General features: G+C 33.3%; 1 protein-coding gene across 1 annotated transcript in view; it reads right to left on the minus strand.

Annotated features, from left to right (window-relative positions):
* Positions 1-21,124, minus strand: part of CNTNAP4 (contactin associated protein family member 4) — a gene marked incomplete at both ends in the record, with an annotated part of 202,905 nt that overhangs the window by 35,927 nt on the left and 145,854 nt on the right. Inside the window, 5 exons of the mRNA XM_083883231.1 lie at positions 1,579-1,776; positions 4,503-4,622; positions 6,799-6,905; positions 13,059-13,230; positions 18,560-18,706. Of these exons, the coding sequence (XP_083739357.1) occupies positions 1,579-1,776; positions 4,503-4,622; positions 6,799-6,905; positions 13,059-13,230; positions 18,560-18,706 (744 nt within the window). The remainder of the gene's footprint in view (positions 1-1,578; positions 1,777-4,502; positions 4,623-6,798; positions 6,906-13,058; positions 13,231-18,559; positions 18,707-21,124) is intronic.

Here is a 21,124-nt window from a genome sequence, read left to right on the forward strand (position 1 = left end):
AAGTACTGCCTAGGCAAAAAAGATCCATTAATTACAAGTTAGGGATTTCTTCATAATGATCAAATAAATATATTAACTGATGACTTTAATGAGATCATTTGCAAATGCTATCCGGGCTGATTGAATACAATGCATTCCTAAAATATAGTCACTTAAAACCTACTAGGTGGACTGTCTGTTCCAAAAAATATCTCTGGTAAACATAATCAAATTCTCTATTTCTCAGGCATACCTAGCAAAGATTATAAACAGCAGAAAGGAGAGTGATTAAAATGTGTTAAAAAAAGAATGATTTTAGAAAATTTATAGAAATCTCATATAACTTTCACATGTCTATTTATTCTTAGCATTCAAAAATAAATTTTAGATGACTTATCACAAGTGGCTGGTTGTACACTTTTAAACCCTTTATTTTAGCATATTTATGTGCATATTATAAATATGCAGCTATATGTAATATAAGCAGCATAGCAATACAGATAGTGAAATACTTTAGCACATTTACATGCAATCTCCTTGGACAAAAAAAAATAAATTCTTTAAACTTTCTGCTTCAGGCAAACCAGGCTTTTGAACATTTAAACATAGCTTTAATTCGGAGTCCACAGTAAAAGGAAGGTTCATTGGGACATCTTAAGGAGCAGGTTCACTTTTTTTTGCTGTGGAGCTGTTTTCAAACAGATATTCTTACAAGAGCAAACACCAGCCTAAGAAGCCCAGAGATATCCATGCCATAATTAGGGAGAATGTGTAAGGAAAGAGCATAGACATAGAACCTGAGAGGGCTTCACGCAGAGGCATTCTCTCTGCTTAGTAGGAAAGAATGCCAAGGAATCAATTTTTAGCATCGTAAGAGTTTCTGGTGCACAAGTCAAAAAATTTTGCTAGGTTTTTCAAAAAAACAGTAAACAATGAGGGTTTTACCTCCACACTATTTGGAGTGCTTAGATGTTCAGAGTAAAGTCTTTTAACACCAGCTTTGTGTCAGTAAGAGTTAAAATTTAAATAGACTACATAAGTTCACTTTTCTTTAAGTAGATCAGACCTCTCTTTATTTTGTAAAGCAATTATAATTTTGTCAATAATCCGCATTTTAACTACTGAGCTTTTAAAGAATGTTTATATTGGACAGTGGAAATTCAATGTTATTGATGTATTTTGTCAAGTAGTCACAATATGCACATTAAATGCACACATTAACTTCTTCTGGTATCTACACATCAATTTTGTTCTTTTAAGAAGATATTTCCCCAGTAATAATTTAATTCCTTCATTAAAATTAAAAATTCTTGGAAGACTAAACAAGAAGGGATCATTTAATAACAATCTCTGTTAATTTAAAAGTCTTATGAGAGAAATTAACTTGAGAATTTAATTCTCTGAAAGAAAATCATTATAAATCGACACTTTTATTTTTCTGGTTCAAATATCTCTTGCCAAATCTGAGAACTCAATATTTGAAGTAATTCAAACTCCATAGTAGCAAAATGCCATAGCCTTGTTAGAAATAAATAACTTTAGTAGCCAGAAAAATAAAAGGCACAATGCAACATAATGAGGTTTGTCTGCTTTACTTACCTGACTTATCTAAAATTCTTGACTTTTTGCAGTAGTAAGCAAGCTCCTGTTCACAGTGATCTGCAAAGTTTATTGTAGCCTGAAGCTGGTCTAGGCTGGCAGAATACTTGAAAAACACAGTGTGTGGGTTCTCCCGATTAGCACTTTTAACTCTGGTTAGGTTGGTGCTGTTATGCTGTATAATTGTCCACGTTGCATCTTTCAAAACACACATGAAAAGTAATAAAGAATGAGAGAGTTGCATAAGTTAGTATTGAAAAGAGCATGTATGATGAAATCAGCCAAACTTCAAGATAACTTCTTCATAATGGGTAGCCTTTTGGAGCCCAAGAAAGGAATATAAATCATTGAGCAAAAATGAAAACAATTATTCATTGTTTCTATTCATAGGTAGATCATTGTACCATGACTGTAACAGGTATTCAGCTAGTTAGGATTATTGAATAAGGAAAAAATATGTGATGACACCCAAATATTAGTATCAGAAATAAAATATTGTTTACTTGGTAAATTGCAATGAAAGATTAGAAGGAAAAAAAATACTATTGTTACTTTCCCCAGGCTTAAATAATGCATAAAATAACATTAATTCTATCCTAGAATCTGCCTACATTAAATACATCCTTACAGCTTGAATTAATTTATTTTTCTGAAGCAGAAGTATCTTGTGCATACTGTTTGCTATAAAACTAAGATTACATGAAGGTGAATTACCGTCACATAAAATTAAATAGTAGTCATGGTGAAGGCTCATATCATTCTTCTGTTTTGTATTTTGCTAAGACTATTCACCTATGAATAGGAAAAAAATGGGTTTATTCTGTTTCAACTCCCACTTTCAAAACCTGTAAGTCTCACTCTCCTGACCAAAACCCCTTTCAAGGTAGGGGTGAGAAGGCTACCAGTTAAAGCCCATCTGGTACAGTCAAGTCAAGTTTAGATTCATGGTCAGCATAATTTTGCATTTTTGTGGCAAGTGTAATTTGAAAAAACATGAGAAAAACTATTTTTTCCTCTATTTTAGTATTGATATAATATTTTGGACATTCCAATAGTAGTATTCTAACTATATTTTATTTAATCAGCTGCCTATAGGCCACACATGGCAGATATTATAAAATTTCCATAAAGAGGAAAGAATTATGGTCACTTAAGTACTAGTCAGAAAAACGAAATTAAATATCCTTTTTCTAATTATAAAAACCAGCTAGGAATACAAATTTAAATTTTGATTCCTTTGTTTTGGGTGCTAGTGGGGGGCTTTTTGGTAGATGAACATACATACAGACACAAATACATCTAAACATTACACTGAACACAAAAATGAAGACAAGCAATTTGGATATTCAACTCAGTCACACATCCCAAAACTACAAAAAAAGAGAGAAACAATTAACTGCAAAGTTTGTAGGATTTTAACTGACAGTGTGGACCGTAGGCCTTTGAATCTGAAACTGACCTCCAAGTATAAAATCAGGGAATGGTACCTCCCTCCCAGCTGCCTGAAAATAGAGCCCCATGAATGTGAAACACAAGGCAGTGTAGCAAGAAATATGGGCATCTGCCTTCCCTGCCTCTGGTGGGAAAAGGGAATACCAGTCATGAGGAAACTGGAAACAAAACAAATATAGAAGATTCATCCTGTCAGAATGCATCTTGAGATGAAGAACTGATCAATGATGTTTGCTTAATGTGGTGAATAAGGAGTGACTGAGGAAAACAGGAACAGCTGTTCATGGACACACAAGGATAAATCAGACACTACACTGTACCTTGGAGAGTTATACCCACTTAGAAAAATTGTCATCTTTCTGCCATGATTCTTTGGTCTCTTTTAGCCTCACAGGACACTAGAATATTTCCTTTTAAGAGCCTGTGCCAATCTCAAGTATGCTCATTGAGAGGAAGCTCATTTCACTGTAGAAGTCAAAGCCAGGAGCTGACATGGTGAGACTAGATAAATTGCTCCAGTCAACATCAAAGTCTTACTATAGGGTTTCTAAATCAAGTTCTCAACACTTAGGGCATATCTAGTCCTAGTCAGTTCAAATCTAGCTTATTCATATATTCTTTTATACAGTTTTAACTGCATAAAAATAAATTTTTGTCAAACATAATAAAATGTTCCCACCATTTTGGCTGGAAAGCAATTCAAATTAAAAGAGGCTAAGTAAACAGTACAGGAGACACCCACAAATCCAGCAACAATGAATTCCAAAAAAACATTTAAATTTAAGCTTATTTGAAAGGACATATACCAATATATCATATACCATACAGAGAGAACATTAACTGCTTTTTCAAAAAGCAGACCAAAAACAAACTCTGACAGTTAAAACATCTAGTTATATACATTACCAGATTCAAAGAACTGGTTGCAGAAGGGGAACAGGGTTTCCAAAGGTGAGGCTGCAAGGGTCCCAATGGTTGCATTTGTATTGACCAAAAGATCACCTTGCAGTTTGCAAGATGAAGTTTAATATCTATATTCCTCTCAAAAAAGGCCAGATCTAAATCAATTTTTTTCAGAAAGCCATCAGGGAAAGTCAGCAAATTTCTCATAAAATATAACTTATTTCTCGTTTTCTTAAGTATCCTCAAGAGGCTGCAACTTCAGTGATAACAAAGCTGCTCCCCAAAAATGAACTCGTATGACATTGTCTCCATATGGAACACATGCCCCATTTATGCAAAACCTACCAGGAATGCTGTGTTAGCTTCACAGCCTGACTCCTGTTATAATTCTAATTTTTATGCCTAATTATTTGCCCAATATCCTGAGCTAAGGAGTCACCTTCATTTTGTTGTACATGTTTACGTTAAAGTCATGAACTGCAGAGACTTCTCACTTGATAACTAGTGTTTTCAATATAATGAGCATGCATACAGTCACAGCTGTAAGTTAAGGAAGTTTATCACCTCACCTGTCATATTGCAGTATACAAGAAATGGTCCCAAGGGGCCACTTCCATCTGAATCAATATTGTAAAAGCCTGAAGTGTTCCCTCTGTGCTTATAGGCTTCACATGACTGCTCATAGATGGCTGTAAAAGAACACATTCCATCACAAATGTAATGGCACGATTTTACATTTTATTCAGACAACTTAAAAAAAAAAAAGTGCATGATCTTCAACTTCAGGAAAAGAAGTTTGGTGTTTTCTATCTCTGCTGAAGAATGGAGAAAAAATCATGCAAACAAAATTTTGCCTTTATCAGAATTGGTTAAGCATATTTGGTTTTATTTATCATAGAGGTAACACAACACATTTTTAAGCATTTTAATATGTATTTCCAGCAAAAAACTTCTGTGAGGAAAACATGAAATATGGGTGAGTAAATGGTTGCAAAATTGCTAAATAATGCTAGAATGCCAAGGGTCTTACTTAGACCCTGGTAATCAGATTTTGAGGAAACCTCCAATAACTACTTCAAGCAAATCAGATTTTATTTTTGCTGCTGTTGTAATGAAAAGCAGAAGATAAGCATTTTTTGGTCTTCGCGCTTCTTATTTTCTTCTCATTTTAAACTGAAAGCAAGTGTCTTGTCAGAGATTTCAGTAAAAGAACTAAATAAGCAAAGACAAAATGACAGCTCCTTGGTTCCTTGTCATGTATACTTTATATCAGTCTAGATCTAAAAAAAATCTGTGATACCTCTTATATATAAAATAAGTGAGGGAAAAAAAAAAAAGATAAGAGGGTCCGCCTCTGTAACTCTATCTCAGGAAGCATGATGATAATGACACAGCTGGACACATTAATCTAAATTCTCCTTCTCCTTTAACCTTTATATTTCTTTTGAGCAGTCATAATGTTTTGATCCTTCATTTCAAAATTAAACAGTGCTTTATCAGTTATCAAAACCAAAAAAAATTCTGCCAAAAAGAATGAGTTGTTAGATTAATAATGAAAAGTAGTTATGAGTGCTGCACAACTTTTTAAAAAATAAGCTATTTTTTTAACATTGTTATCTTTCTATTTTTTCCCTGATGGTTAATAATATCATATGGCAACAACTATAAAAAGACAAACCATTCATTTTACTTACTTTATTAAATATCCATAATAAACAATTTTGCACAATTTCCAACTGTAATTTTATGGTTTCTTACAGTAAATACTCTTAGCTAAATTTAGAAATGACTAAAGTTCAATTATTCACTATTGTTTTTGACAATAAAAAAAAATTGGTAACTCGTATTATTATGTATCTTATTGAGTCCTAATAATCAGGAAACCTCTGCCTTCCTTTGTCCTCATAGACATCATCAGATGATTCAATTTGTGACTCTAAATTGCAATTTATCAAATCATCTTCATCTTCATTCTGGGCTCATCAGAGTTTAAAAGTATACACCATGGTATTCAAAAGCATCTCTACTATTGACATATTTTCTGTGTTACATAGTTTTTCTAAATACTGTTCTTTATGGCTGTTGTTGACCTTGTATGAGCAAGATTTAAAAAAAATCCCATTTGGGTAGACACACATTCTTTTTGTAAAAGCTGCCAAAAAGGACTGTATAGATTCTATATAGACAATATATAACTATAGAATTATTTATCTGATGATTAGGGCAATCTTTGCATTTGAAAAAAAAATAGAATTGTATAGATTTTACTTATTAAAGGCATGTAATGAAAACAAGAGTGCTTATTTTATCTTCTTCCAAGAACATACTGAAAGTAGTACCAAAGTAAAGCATATCTTGTGAAATTACCTAAATTACATTCAATTAGGTTTCCAAAATGTGTTTATTTTATTTTCTCCTAATCTACTTCCTGATCCAGCAAACTACATAAATGCGTGTTTGAGATTTAGCACAGGACTATCTTTGAACATGCATTTAGTCCCACTGGCTCAGAAATAATAACCATTAGTTGTTACGAATAAAGAGGAATTTACCATATTTCTAAACGATACACGGATTCAGAAACTGGAATTATTAAAGGATATTACAATCTCATATAAAGTACAAAAATTTTAAAAGAAAAAACCTTAAACTTTCAATCATTTTTTTTGTTACATACTTTGAGTTCCCAAGGCCTTTGGTTCCCTCAAACCGAATTATGAATATTTTTTTTTACTGAAAATATTTTATGAATGATAAATTCAAATGTTCTTTGTTTTGGTTTGGTTTATTTGTTTTATTTTGTGCTGAAGAAATTAAATCAGAAGTAAAAGCATAGTCAGAAATCAGAAAATATCTTAGACTTACGATAGTGACAAGTAGCTCCCTTGTAACCAGTATTGGCACAGTTACAGTGGAAACTGTTCCAGGACTGCGAGCACTCACCACCATGTTCACAGTAATTAGGCAAACACCTAAAACAAAAAACAACGTGCATTTTCGCTCTTTTTTCTCCTCACTTACATGCCACTTGTACTTAGCAAGAAAAGCAAAACCTTGAAAAATAAGTATAATGTGAAGGAAGTCATCAAGGTCATTGGCAAAAATTTCAGTGTAAGTAAAAGAAAATTAAGATAATTTCTTTCCTGGTATTCCTTTTGCTAAAAAAATCTTAATTATGTAATAAGCTTGTGAGAACACAGATAAAGTGGAAGATGCAGAATTGTTATTAGTGTTCAACTGGCCTCAATTCAATACAGACTAATAAACCAATAAAAGGTTTCAGGTTTAAATAATTCAATGGCAAGTTTTTCAATGACTAGGATTTCTTCAATGACATCTATCAAAACAAAGCAACATCATAGCAATTTCTTTCTGTTCTTGTAAAAATAATAATAAAAAAACCACATAAATAAATCTGGCCACAACACCTGACCTCTATTTCTTATTCCAAAATCATGTTTACTCTTTTAGAAAGAATTCAGTATGCTAGTACCGACACAACTGACTACTTGTAAAGTCAGTTTCTATTCCAGTAATATGACTAAGATCCTGAAGAGTTTTGATTACTTTCTTCTAGGTATAGAATGGTTGACTGAAAAAATAACTTACCTGTAACTTCTTTGTGTTTAAGACTAGACTAAAATATAAAATAATTGTGACATGAAAAATAAAGAAATTATCTTTATTTTATAAATGCAGCTGAAAAAATATTGAAATAGATTGGCACACTTCAACCAATTATTAACTAGCTTTTCAACTTAGAAATTAGTTAACATTCTAACTGCACTGAGTGTATGTGTATGATACAGCTCAGCAAGTGTAAAATGACTTTACTGTTGACATTAGCCACAGGAAAGAAAACTAACAAAAACAACATGCCCACTAACATTCACAGGCTCTTAAAATACCTCTTAATTAATTCAAGAAGCATTAGGAGAATATTAAATTAGGATTGCAGAAAGTCCAGCATTTCACACATCTGCCCTATGAATAATTCAGGGTCTTTGCACATTTGCTGCTCATGGCACTCAAAGAATTTTATCTTTCTTTCATGTTTATAAACAAGGATAAGTGGCTTTCACAGAATTTTATCTTTCTTTCATGTTTATAAACAAGGATAAGTGGTTTTCACAGAAGGGAATTAAAAAAAGAAGTAGCAGGTGAAGTATAGGTAAAATAAGTAAACTAATAAATGTCACCTAATTTCAAGGAAATACATGACATTTTTTGGCAGTGAAAGAACTGATCTTGTATCTATTGTCTCACACACAAAATGTGTTCCTAAGACTAGTCAACAGATGATAGGGATATGTCTCAATGAATTCTGTTTTGGAACCTGAGGATAAGATTAAGCACCAAGCTTAAAATTATTTTGATGTTAAATACTTTGTTAGGCAGAATTACTTAAATACGCACACTAATATTTTTTAGGTAAATTCTATTTTACTTTCTATGGGTATAACTTACCATCAGTTATTATAAATACAAATTTATATTTAGCAAAACTTCCATTCAAGACTTTCAGTGCATTCACTGACAGCTGCTCTGATTTTTTAAAGTCATATTTTGTGTCTTATGCCTTTTTGATAAAGACATTATCCAAAAATTATGTTTCACATGGTCTTTACTTATATTGACTCCCTGGCCCTACTAATTAATCTTCCTAATATTGTTCACAAGATGAAAAGCTCTGATGAAATTGATGACGCTTGAACCAACCTTAATGAAAATGAAAACAGGTTAAAAGTATAATTTAACATTAACTTCTTCTCTCTGCTTCAAAATAGTATGTAGTCACTAGCTACTTCAAAGTACATGTATAACTACATTATACACTGTGACCCTATCCCAAAGCAAGATTTAGAATACAGCTTTCTTTGAACAAGCTACACTTCTAAAAAAATATTTCTCACATTTTAAACAGTATTTCTAATATTTCACCTATAAAAATTAATTTTTGGATTCATCACCATGTGTGCTAAAACCACAAAAGCAACAGTTGATTAAACATTTAACACATATTTCTTGATACTTTTAGGTGTATGGATTCTGAAAATGATATATTTTAAACCAAGGCAGCAGACTATTAGTAACTATAAAATAATATTGAAAGAAGAATACTGATAAAGAATATGAATGTATCATATAATATATAGTTTTGATAAAGAAAGGGAAAACAATAACTTTGTATATCAATTTTCAGCTACACACTCTTTTTGTGTATTTTTTCTTTATCATTGGTCTAAATTACGGCTATAAAATCCTTTCAAAGAGAGCAAATAACTGCTGCATTTTTAATGCTGATTATTTCTTCATTCTTCAGTTTATTTTTAAAAAAAGAAAAAAAATATTTCAGAACTGTGCAGTGACCATCATTTTTATTTTTGATTTTTTTTCTTTTAAAAGATATAAATCCATTCAATTAGTTATTTGTATTCTGCTGCCAGGACAAAAAGGCAAGAGCTCCTGGTAGGAAATTATATGTTTCTGTGTAGGGCTTAATGTAATTAGGACACACTCATCTGGTCCTCTTCCCTCAGAGACTAAATATCCTAACATTGTAAGGTATTTAAATGACACTGTGTCCTTGAAAGTGATTTTGTGAATGGTTTGTATCTAATTAGGAGTTATTAAACCAATATATACTGATGAAGGAGCTGAGAGAAAAGATATTAAGGAGAAAATATGAAGGGAATTGTTTGCATGCATAAAAGATATATGAGCAATAGAACCATATAAAGATATGTAATGAAATGGCTAAGTGAAGGATCACAGGAAGACTGAAGACTGCAGTCATAACAATTTAAGAACTAGGATAAGGAATTAGAAAGTTTATCAAACAGATAAACAAATGCCATTTGTTTACATAAAATGAATAAAACCTCAATTTATATTCAGAAAAATGAATTATTAACTAACCGTCTCTCCATGAAGAATATAAATCTCATAAAAAATACTCTTCATAAGTTAAATGTGTATATATGAGGTAAAGAATGGATTAAATAGAATTGTTTTCAGTTTATTTACTACTGCATATAAATCCAGGTCACTACGTAAAGAGTAAATTTTATTTGTTTCATGCACTTCAAATGTGTAAAACTACTATAAAACTACTACATTTAAGTGTCAATCACTTCTATTACTCAAGCCATCAATAACTCTGGAATTTGGGCTATGCTTCACGATTTGGAAGTGGAGACGTAAAGACTCACATCAAGACTCCAAGACAAAGAACGGATTTATTTGCACCCACCTGTAGGGAGATATTTACTATCAGGAACATAGTGGCAGAAATGCTCATTAGTTTAGGGCATTCAAAGACATTTATAAATCAAGGTAGGAAGAAAGCATTTTTTCTCAAACAATATAGTGCACAGAATGATACAAGCTATCTATTAAATAAAAATTGTTTAAAACGTAAGCAGTTTTAATTTTGTCAAATATATGTGCTTTATCACCTGGTATTTATGGTGAGATGTAGAACTAGTTTGATAAAAAGAGACATGAAACTTGTTACAAAATACAAGCTTAAAATTAATATGTTACAAATGAGATATATATTGAATTAAATGAGACTGTGTGAAGAAATGGGAAAGACAGTCACAGAAGCAAGATAGCACAAGATAGCACAAGATCAGACAGGATTTCTTAAAGCAGTCTATTTTGAAAAAAAAATATAATGAGGGTAATGAAATTTATAAAAATAGGTGGATTAATCTTCTATTTTTGACAAAATAGGAAGACATATGCTAAGCATGCTGGGAACTGAATATTAAATCTGGCAGAGCCAATGCAAGAATGGTAAAGATAGAAGAAGAGACATAAATTAATACTAGCAAATATTAAAGAAAACAAAACTAACCAACGAAAAATCTCCCATAAAGATGTTCTTTTCCTTTTGTATCACTGAACTTGAGAAAACACACATAATTTTGATGAAGTATGAAAATAATATAACCTCAAGTCAATAAAGTATGAGAAAGTAGTAAGAGTTAAGTGTTCTGACACTTGTATACTCTAAATAATGGTGGATTTCTATATATTGAGATTTACATAGTGGTTTTAAACATAATTTATTTTTTATTTATGCACTTACCATCTTGTTAGAACCTACCCATACAAACTTACATCTTATGGTCATTCAAAACTAAAAATAGCTGGAATTACTTAATAAAAAAAATGTACCATCTCCCTTAAAAAATTTTGGTAAGATATGTCTGTGTTCATAGATGAGGAGATGGCTTCTAAACTGCAGCTCTGAGATGAGCATTTTAGAAAGTCCATAGTTACTGCGACCATTGGAAAATTCATGGTAAATCAGACAGAAATTGATATTAATTATATAGTGAGCCAATTGGGTGATATTTTTCACTCAAAATCTTGCTTATATATCCATTAATGTGTTTGAGTAAAGAATATGCAGATTCCCACATTAGATTCTTTTGATCTGATTATCTTTGTGGTTTTGTCTTTACACAAGCAAGAAAACAAGCAGTATAATAGAAGTAACTTCAATTCCAGAGTTCAAAAAAATGCAGTGATGCAGTGCTTTAGAAGCTGGATGGAAGTGTCATGAGGCCCATCAAAGAGGAGAGGAAGGAGACAGTTGTGATTGAAAAGTGAGAAAATAAGTTAAAGGCAGTAGTATGAAAAAAAGGCAAAAGGAAAAAGAAACATCAATGTACATGGCATCCCAAATACAAATCTCTAGTCAGCCACACAGTAAAGTTTTGACTGAAGCCATACTGTGTTTTTGCACATGTTTATCACACATAGCTACTGCAAAGTCAGGATTAGCTCAGGAAGGGATAAATTTGCACAATTATATATATATATATATATACACACATATATATATGTCTTTAATGGATGATAGGTGTAGAAATATTGGTGAGAATACACAGTACAAACACAATTGAAAGGACCACACTGTAGGCAGAACTTCCATCCTCATCTTGGATGTTTTTCTCCTTAAATTTTTATGAATAATAGCTAGTAAATAGCTAGTAATTTTTTCTTTTTTATCTTTCATCTACAAGGAGTATTGACTATTTCCAAAGTAAGAACATGCACAGCTGTACACTGTGTTATTTATAGGAATGCATAGCAGGTCACAGAAGTAGGGTTGTGTGACTGATCCTGAAACTGGCTAGTTTCTTGAAGCAGATCTCTGCCTATGGTGTTTCCCCAGAAAGATACAATTTTTGAAAAGTCTTATAAGACTTTTAAGTCTTGTAAAAAACAGACTTTTTTTTTCTTTTTTTTCTTTTTTTTTTTTTCTTTTTTTTTTTTTTTTTAATCAAAAGGCACCTTACGAGCTCTAGAAATATAGAAAGTGAGGGAGGATTATTCAAAAGCACATAATTCTCCTCTGCCTGGTGTGTCCTTTCAGTTCAGCCTTTCATCTGGATCCAAGTAAAACACTTCTGGATTAAAGACAGCATAGCTGTCTATTACTGCATTCTCTGGAGTCTACAGAATAAAACTTCTCCTTCCACAGACTGTTTCTGTATTTTCTCCCTCTCCTATCAGGCAGCCTGTGTTGTTCTGCAAGCCCCCCTGCTTCCATTACGCTGAAGTGCAGCAATGTCTTTCCATCAAGCAATTCTATTTCTAGGAATATATACAGAGTTTCCTCTTTGGGGAGGGACTTTCCTTTTGAGGAGAGACACTTCAACTAGCCATTTTTTTAGATAGATGCTAATTGCAAGTTATGACATTAGCTCTGACCATGGTCTTAAAGACAATTGCTCACTCACTATGATGGATACCATCTATTGTGTTTCTGGAGAGGTAGAATATAGGAAACAGCTGTAACTTGTGAAAACATAGTGTTTTAAAGGGTGGATGGGACTACAGGTTACAGAAGAGGATTTGTGTCTCCAGCTTACTTGTAAAGTAAGATATTTTAAATCTGTCAGAAATATAAAATAATTTTAGTCAAAGTTAATTTTATTTGCAGTAAAAGGAAGTCTATTTGCTACATATTCTGCATTTATTCTGGACTTCTGAATTCTCACAAAAGAAATAGAATGTAATTTAGTAAATGTTTTGTTGTCATCAAGTCACTATTAGAAACTAAATGTAGACATAGATAAATTAATGAATAAACATTATTTTCTCACCTGTCCGTAATGCCACATAAATCTATCTGGAGATCACTGAAATTGCCAAAACCATTTTGCTGAATAGAGATCATATCCACTGCTTTGTTATCAATGGAAATAAGTCGCATGCATCCTTGAAAACCACCAAATGAGGTATTACATTCAGACATGTTTCCACTGCTAGGACAACCTGAAAGAATAAAAAATGGAGCTGAAAAGAAACATTTTATTGAAAAAAATTACATATTCCAAAATTCAACTGAACTTTTTTAACCTCCACATGTTTTAAACTTTGTGGTTGGAGGACTTTAGCCAGAAGCTGTTCAGATAAGCCATGGTTGCATGACTGAAAAGAAATACTTCTCTGAAGTCTTAAATTTTTAAAGCATATGCAAAACATTACTAAAAATTTTGTTAAAGGATAATCTAAACAAAATTTCCCAAGCAATGAGTGGAATCAAGATAGGAACAGGTTGACTGGGAGATCTTAGTACCAGAATGTTTGGTTACAATCCAAGGTCACATTATTTGAAAATGTTTTAAGTCACAAGTAAAGTCAAATAAGAAAAAAAAAAAAAAAAAAAATACAGTATTAAGTTATCAGCTGTTTGGAGGATTTTGTAAGGCACTGAAACTTCTTGTTGCAGACCATCAATGACTCAACTAGGAGAGACGCTCCATTGAACCGGCAACTCATGGACAAGGAAGAAATGGGTGAAAATGTAAAAGTTGAAAATAGTCTTGGTTACAGCAAACATGAAGATGAAGCTGTGGAGTTTATGAGCCACAGAGAAGAGAGAAAGAAATAAAACTCCAGAATTAGAGCCCTGGACTTGAGAAGAGCCAATTTTTTTCTGTTCAGGATTTATTTTGAGGATATAATTAGAAATTTACTTGGTGAGCAAAAGGGCTGGATAGCTTCAAGAAAAAAGCTCTTCAGAGCAAAAGAGAAGTCCATAGCAATATCGAAACACTTAAGCAAGTCTGGCATAAGGCCTGCAAACATAAACGTGGAGCTAATGAGTGAGTGCAAAAAGAAAAAGAAAGCCCACACAATGTGGTAGCAGGGACATGCAACATAGAGGAGAATACAAAGACATTACCTGCATGTCTAGGAATGCAGTTATGAAGCCAAGAGGAGATAGAACTTGCCAAGGAAGTTGAAGTGCAACAAAAAGGTTTTTGTAGGTTCAACAGTAAGAAAAGGAAGGCTAAAGAGATTATGGGTATTATCCATATATTCCATGCAGCGGGGGACTTAGTGACAAGGGTCTAGAGAAGAATTGTTTATTTCAAGGTCTTTTTCTTCACTAGAAACACTGATCCTTAGGATTCCCATAATCCTAGCAGAATATGAAAAAAATAATGTAGTAAAGGAACAATGAGCCCAAGGTGCACCTGAAGGTGCTGCAGGAGCCGGTCAATACCATTTTAACAATTGCCATAATCATTGTGAATTCATTAACATTTTAATCCTCAAAGGGTCTTGGCAATATACTGCACTTCTTGATAACTGGAAAAGGCAGGTATTACACCCATCTTCAAGAAACTAGAGGGCAGTTAGTCTTATTGCAATGCCTGGCAAATTCACAGAGCAAAACTTCTTACAGTCAGTTCTAAACATGTGAAGGACAAGAAGTTAACTGGCTAACTTTAGCTTCAAGATCAAATTATGCCTGACTGAGGTCTTTGCTTTTCTGAAGTGATAAGCAGTATAGATAAAGAGAGAGCACTGAGCTTTGCATACTTCAGCAAAGACTTGACAGTTTTCTATAGTCTCCTTATCACCAGATTCATGATATATATGGGTGGGATAAACAGTCAGTTGATGTTGCAAAGTGCACCTGATGATCACTGACCAGAGGATTCTTCAGAGATCAGTAGTTACATCTATAATATCTTGAATAATGACCTGGACAATGAGACAGCATGCACTTTCAGCAAGCCTGCAACTGATACCAAACAAGGGGCAGGGACAAAATGTTGGAGAGCAGGGCTGCAACTCAAAGGGATCAGGAGAAGAATGCCATGAAATTCATTTAGAACAAGTTCAGGATTTTTAATATGAGATGAAACGTATCCATGCAACAATCCAAACTGGAGGATAACTGTCCAGAGACAGGCCTGAGATCCTAGTGACCATCAAGTGGAATATGAGTTGGGGGAGTGCTCCTGCAGCACAGAAGGCTGTGAGAGGGCATACATTCTGTGATGTGTGATTGATCACAATCAGCAGGTGTTCAGAAGTGGTTCTTCCTGCTACATGGCAGGCCAAATCTGGAGTGCTATAGTTCTGGGCTCCCCAGGACAGGAAGGACATGACTGTCCTAGAGAGAGGCCTCCAAGATGGCTGGAAGCTGAATGCAGTTATGAGGTGAGGCTGAGAGATCTGGGCTTACTCAGTCTTAAGAAGAGAAGATAAAGCTATCTGATAAGACGGCACAGAAAAGATGGAGCAAGACTACTTCCAGCAGTGCTTGGTGACAGGATAAGAGGTAAAGGACAAAACTAAAAACCTGCAAATTTGGATCATAAGGCATAAGACACAAGCAACAAGTGTTTTCACTGTGACAGTGGCCCATTTCAGAACAGCTTGCCCCAAGAATTTATAAGATTTCTATCTTTGCAGCTGTGCAAGTCTTGACTGGTAACATCCGTATGCATCTTGGTTTAATCAGACTTGCTTAGAATAGAGGCTTCGGCTACATATCATCTGGGTGTCCACACTGCAAGAATCCAATATTGTGGTTTATCTATTGTCTTACTAATCCTGAAATGCCTGGTTCACTGACTACCAAAAATTTAAACTTTTGTAGCAAATAAATAAATAAATAAATAAATGCTTTTAATTCCAGTTTGATTTAAACCACATCCATTGAACCATTTTTTTTCAGTGGCAGCTAAATACTGCACTACAATGCTTAGTTTTTATTTGTCTCTCTTCCAAGAGTATTATTATTGTTTCTGCAATGATGCACAAGGGTCATCCTTTGATCTTAGCTCAACAATACAGCATTCTAGTTTACAGCATTTGAAGACTGTCTTGTTTCAGGATATTAGGAAGCAGAGAGTTTTAAGATACTTTTCTGTTGCACAGAGCTAATGGGTAATTTGAAGTCCTGTAAAGACAGTGGAGAGGCTTATGATACCGAAAAGAAAAATGACAGTGAAAACTCAAAGGAGTGTGCAACAACATAAATAGCATATTTATATTTTTGAGAAATATAGATTAGAAAATGAATTAAAACTTAAATTTAACAAGTTAATAGATTTTTAGTGTGTATAACTGTTCAGGAACCAAACTGTTCGAAATTGTTATGTTTCTAAAGGCAAACTTTTAATTATCTTCTTGGTGTGCTGCTTTAAGAACAAAAAACATGCTGACTTGCAAAAGTCAAAATAGGAGCACGGGAAGTTTTCAGCACCACACATAGCTAGGCAAATTAATTACAGGTCTAACCACATGCTCTTTACAGCATTCTGCAGTAGAACGGTAACATAAATTCTGTCATTTCTGGTGAAAAATATGATGCTAATTTAAGAATGAAATAAAGTTCAAATAAATAAATAAATAAATAATAAATAATGGATAAATAAATAAACAAATAAAGGCCAGAGAAAATAGGAAAAGTTTACAATTTTTAGACATAGCTATTTCACAAAATATGTCAGATATTTCTCTTGGTGTCTCTTTTTCAAAAAATGTCTTCTGTTAGATAAGAGACAACTACAATTAATATTAATTAAATTGTGTTTCCTTACAATTGTAGACTGGATATTAAAGATAAGAACAAATCATTAAATTTATATTATGTGTTTATTGCAATATTAAATGATCTCATTTCCCCTTATAACTGCAGTGACTATTATTACAAGAACTGAGAGGTGACAGATCCTTGATGATGGCATGACTAGAAATTGAGCTGACATAACACTAAATTATTTTCATGTTTACCACATGTTTTCCTAGTTAAGTATACACATTTCCTGCATAACTTGTATGCATTAAAACAAGTAAACAAATCATCATGTCCCCAGGACATCTCCCTTGAAAGGCTGATACTCATATTTTAACAAACAGTAGAAACACAGTAAATATTCATATAAACTTGGAAAGAAAATAAAAATGCATTGTCTGCTTTTTGACAGTGGTATATAACATAAAAAATTTAATAATTTCTAAACTCAGAAACCCACATCTAGCATTTCCTAACTTTGTATTAGATGCATGAGCTGCAGATTTCAGCTATAAGGCTGAGATCAGAGAATCTGAGGGGTGAACACGCAGCTGGTACTTCCAGTGTTCCTGGAATTATTTTGCCCTCTCCACACTGCAAAACACAAATAGAAGTGCCCTTGTACAACTTAATTGAATATGCTGCTTTTTGTAACTGCCTACATCCCTTCCAAACTGTTCATTTGTGCCATCAACCCTGCAGTGATAAAAATCACCTAATCAGAGATCTGGGAACCTGAACCAATATAGAAGTGTTATTCAATCCTAATATTTTACATCTTTCTCTGATTTCACTGATTATTATCTAAGTCAAGGGGTTTTTCTGCTAGAAAAGAGTAGATGCCAGAGGTGAAAATTCATGTGAATGCTCAGGTAGCAGTTACTGTACTAACAGTATGCCTGTGAGCATGAAATTTATTTAAAACCTATTGTTTCAAAGCAAGTGATCTGTGGACAATGATAGGGTCCATACTAGTTTAGTGTTTTGTATACAATCTTCTCAGTTTTCTCAGAAATTTGAGCATTATTAATAAATAATTAACAATTTAATAATTCGACCATTAATGTTTAAAAGGGAGGGAGTATTAGGTTTCTAATTTACTCAGGTAATGTTTATTATTGCTATCATGAAGCCCATTCCCAAAAGAATTATATTAATGATAGGATAACCCGTTCCACTCTATCAGTAACAATACATGTTATTAGTTACATAATCTCTTGATGATAGATGACTGTTGATATTCCTAGAGAAATGAAGATAAATATACATATAAGTTTTTAGGCACAAATTATATTTGTCAAACATAGAAAAGTTATACCACTTTTGGTTAAAAAAAAAACCAAAAGAAAGTCTAGGTATCATACAAAAAGGGCATTTACATGGGTAAGGATATGCCTAAGGTGAACACTTGAAGTCATTCCAGTGGAAGATTCTCCAAAATATTCATTTAGCAAAACAGTAAGTCTGCAGCAAGAGAAACCTTTGCATGTCTGTTTGATTACCAGCTAGACTATATTCAGTTATCAGATAGAACATCACACAAGTTTTGACAATCTAAAAAGTGACCAAGGGTTCAGAGCTGTGATTTATTCTAACCAATATGGCAAAATTGAAAGGAAACTGAAACTAAAAACATCATAACAGTGCCTAACCAAGCTAGGCAAAGAAGACTTGGAAAGACTTGAAAAGCCAAACAATTCTTTTCATTTGATTAGATATTTCAGGAAAAATTGATGTGTAACTGTTGGATACTGCCAATATAAACAAACAACAATATTTCACCTCCAAAATAGAAAACATCTGAATAAATCTGCAGAGGTATGATGGCATGAGCAGACGAGGTCACATCATTGTCCACTCGTACACTGATACGATTCCTTTTGATAGAGAGAGATACAGAATGCCACTGGCCATTATTTAATCCAGCACCTGAAAGAAAAAAAAAATCCCAAGATTTAGTATAAATTTTCACTTATTGTTACACTATCTAAATGTTTTAGACTTGAAAGGAGAAGGAACCAGGAGTGCAATCACAGCCTACATAAAATCTCAAATGAAAAAGAAATTAAAAAGAACTTAATAAGCACAAGCATTTTTTGTGAAAACAGAACCTATCTTCACATTTTATAAATAAAAAATAAAGGTACTTCAGTGGATAAGTCTTAGTCCTGTAGTACTATTTTTGTAGCCTAATTGTTTGTAATACATCTATTTAATGTAATGACTGCAAAGAGTATCCTTCCAATCCAAGGAAGTTATCATTAAAATATTATTGTGATGGTTGATACAGTACTCTACACATAATACGTATTTTTATTACACTGTTAAAAAGATTTCTCCATATTTTAAAATAAAAAGTAGTCATTATATTACAACACGGCAAAATAGTAAAATACTGTAGATGCTAAAAGCTTCAGCAATCATCGTGTCAATGTCACAAGATAATTTTGCTTTGAGCTGACTCTTTTACTGGACAGGTATAGAAAAATATTCTGAGAGTTTAGCCACAACCACAAATTTACATTACTTCTGGCTGTGTAGGTGTAAGGTGTCACAAAGCAATAAGCCTATAACCCTGATTCTGGAAAGCGCTTACGTATATACACAAATAAATTCTACACAGGGCAGCATGTCACCACGTTATTATCTTTAGTAATAGCTTAAAGACAATCATGTTCTTGCATATTCTTCAGAACAGAGATATTTCTTTCAGTGAAGAACAAAGACTACAGCCTTTAAATTAGTCAAAGCATTTTCTTGACCACAGAGTGTCTATGATTTGTGATTTGTGATTTTGCTATTGAAATTTCATGTTGTATATGCTGCAGTAACAGTCCATGAGTTGACATGTTCAAGCAGAAAGAGAAGAAACAAAAAGAGAAAGATGAGAAGGATCAAATAACTTAAATTGTTAGCATAAAAATTATAAATAAATTATAACATAACTAGGGTCCATAGATTGTTGACTGCCATAATTTAAATACCAACTCTCTGAGTTTGTCTTCATGGAGATATGCCCCATCCCTTTGATTATTTTCATGGCCTTACTCCAGTCCCCTCTAGAGGGACCATGTTTTTCTTGTGTTGGGGATCCTAGAGCTTGAAGCAGTTCTTGAGGTGGGGTCTCATCTACCATTACCCCCAAGTTCTTCTTGGCAGGCCCGCTCTCAATCCCTTCCTCCCCTAGCCTGTACTGGTACTGGAGGGCACTCAAACCCAGGTGCAGGAACTTGCTTTTGGCTTTGTTGAGCTTCATGAGATTCACTTGGGTCCATTCTTCAAGTCTATCAAGCACCCTCCATCCTCAAATCTACCAAGGGTTGCACTCCTTCCCTAAACTGAATCAACTGCACCACTCAGGTTGGTGTGATCAGCAAACTTGCTGAGGATACACTTGATCTCACTACCTATGTCATTACTGAAAATACTAAATCTAACAATAAACTATTTCTTAAAGAAATAATTCACTTTATTTTAATTGTTACGAGGAAAACTACTTCTAATTCTTAGTTGTGAATCCTGCTTCAGTAGCTTCTTGTTCTGGTGGGTAAACCATATTCCAAACCTTGCAATATTTGACTGCTAAGGTAGATAAGAGACTGTCCTAACATATAAATAATGGTATTTCAGACTATCAGAAGTTTTGATTACTGAAAAATTAATAATTTGAATTTTGCACTTTTTGGTTTGTTGATAGTAATTGACCTTAATGACCTACTATATGATTTTGGACTGGCTATTTTATTTCCCCTTCTTAGAGGTTGGCATGATTAGAGATATTTAACAATTTTCATGTAGCTGAACTTAAGACTTTCTAGAAATCCCTTTTATTAAGCCTGAGAACTAAGGAATGTCATTGCTGGAGCACAAGACACTCTGATGAAAACTGTTCATTTTAGCCCTTGAATTGAGAACCTTAACTAAATTCATATTTGCTTGTGTGGAGGAACTAAGTGGTACAACGTCTAAGTGAAAGAGGCCAGTGGACTACTAAGATCTACATTGCATCTGAAACTTGTATTTGTCTGCTGCTCTACGATGAGTTAGAAAAATGCTTAACCAGAAACAATTAAGTTTTTAGTATATAATAAGGTAGCTGTTAAACAAAATGTCTGTTTTTTCTTTTAGTTCCATTAAACCTAAGGGTTAAAATAGGGTCTATGGGATGTCTTGCAGAACAATGATACCTGACCTCAGGAACACATTTATAAAATACAGTGTATATTGATTATTAGGAGATCAGTGGGAAACAACAACAACAAAAAGTTTAGAGAAAGTAATCCATAGATTAGTCTGAAGTATAACAATGAAATCCCATTATTATTTACATCACTTAATTAAAAACTG

Source organism: Zosterops lateralis, assembly GCF_965231275.1.
Source record: "Zosterops lateralis genome assembly, chromosome: Z".
In the NCBI taxonomy this organism is placed as follows: domain Eukaryota; kingdom Metazoa; phylum Chordata; class Aves; order Passeriformes; family Zosteropidae; genus Zosterops; species Zosterops lateralis.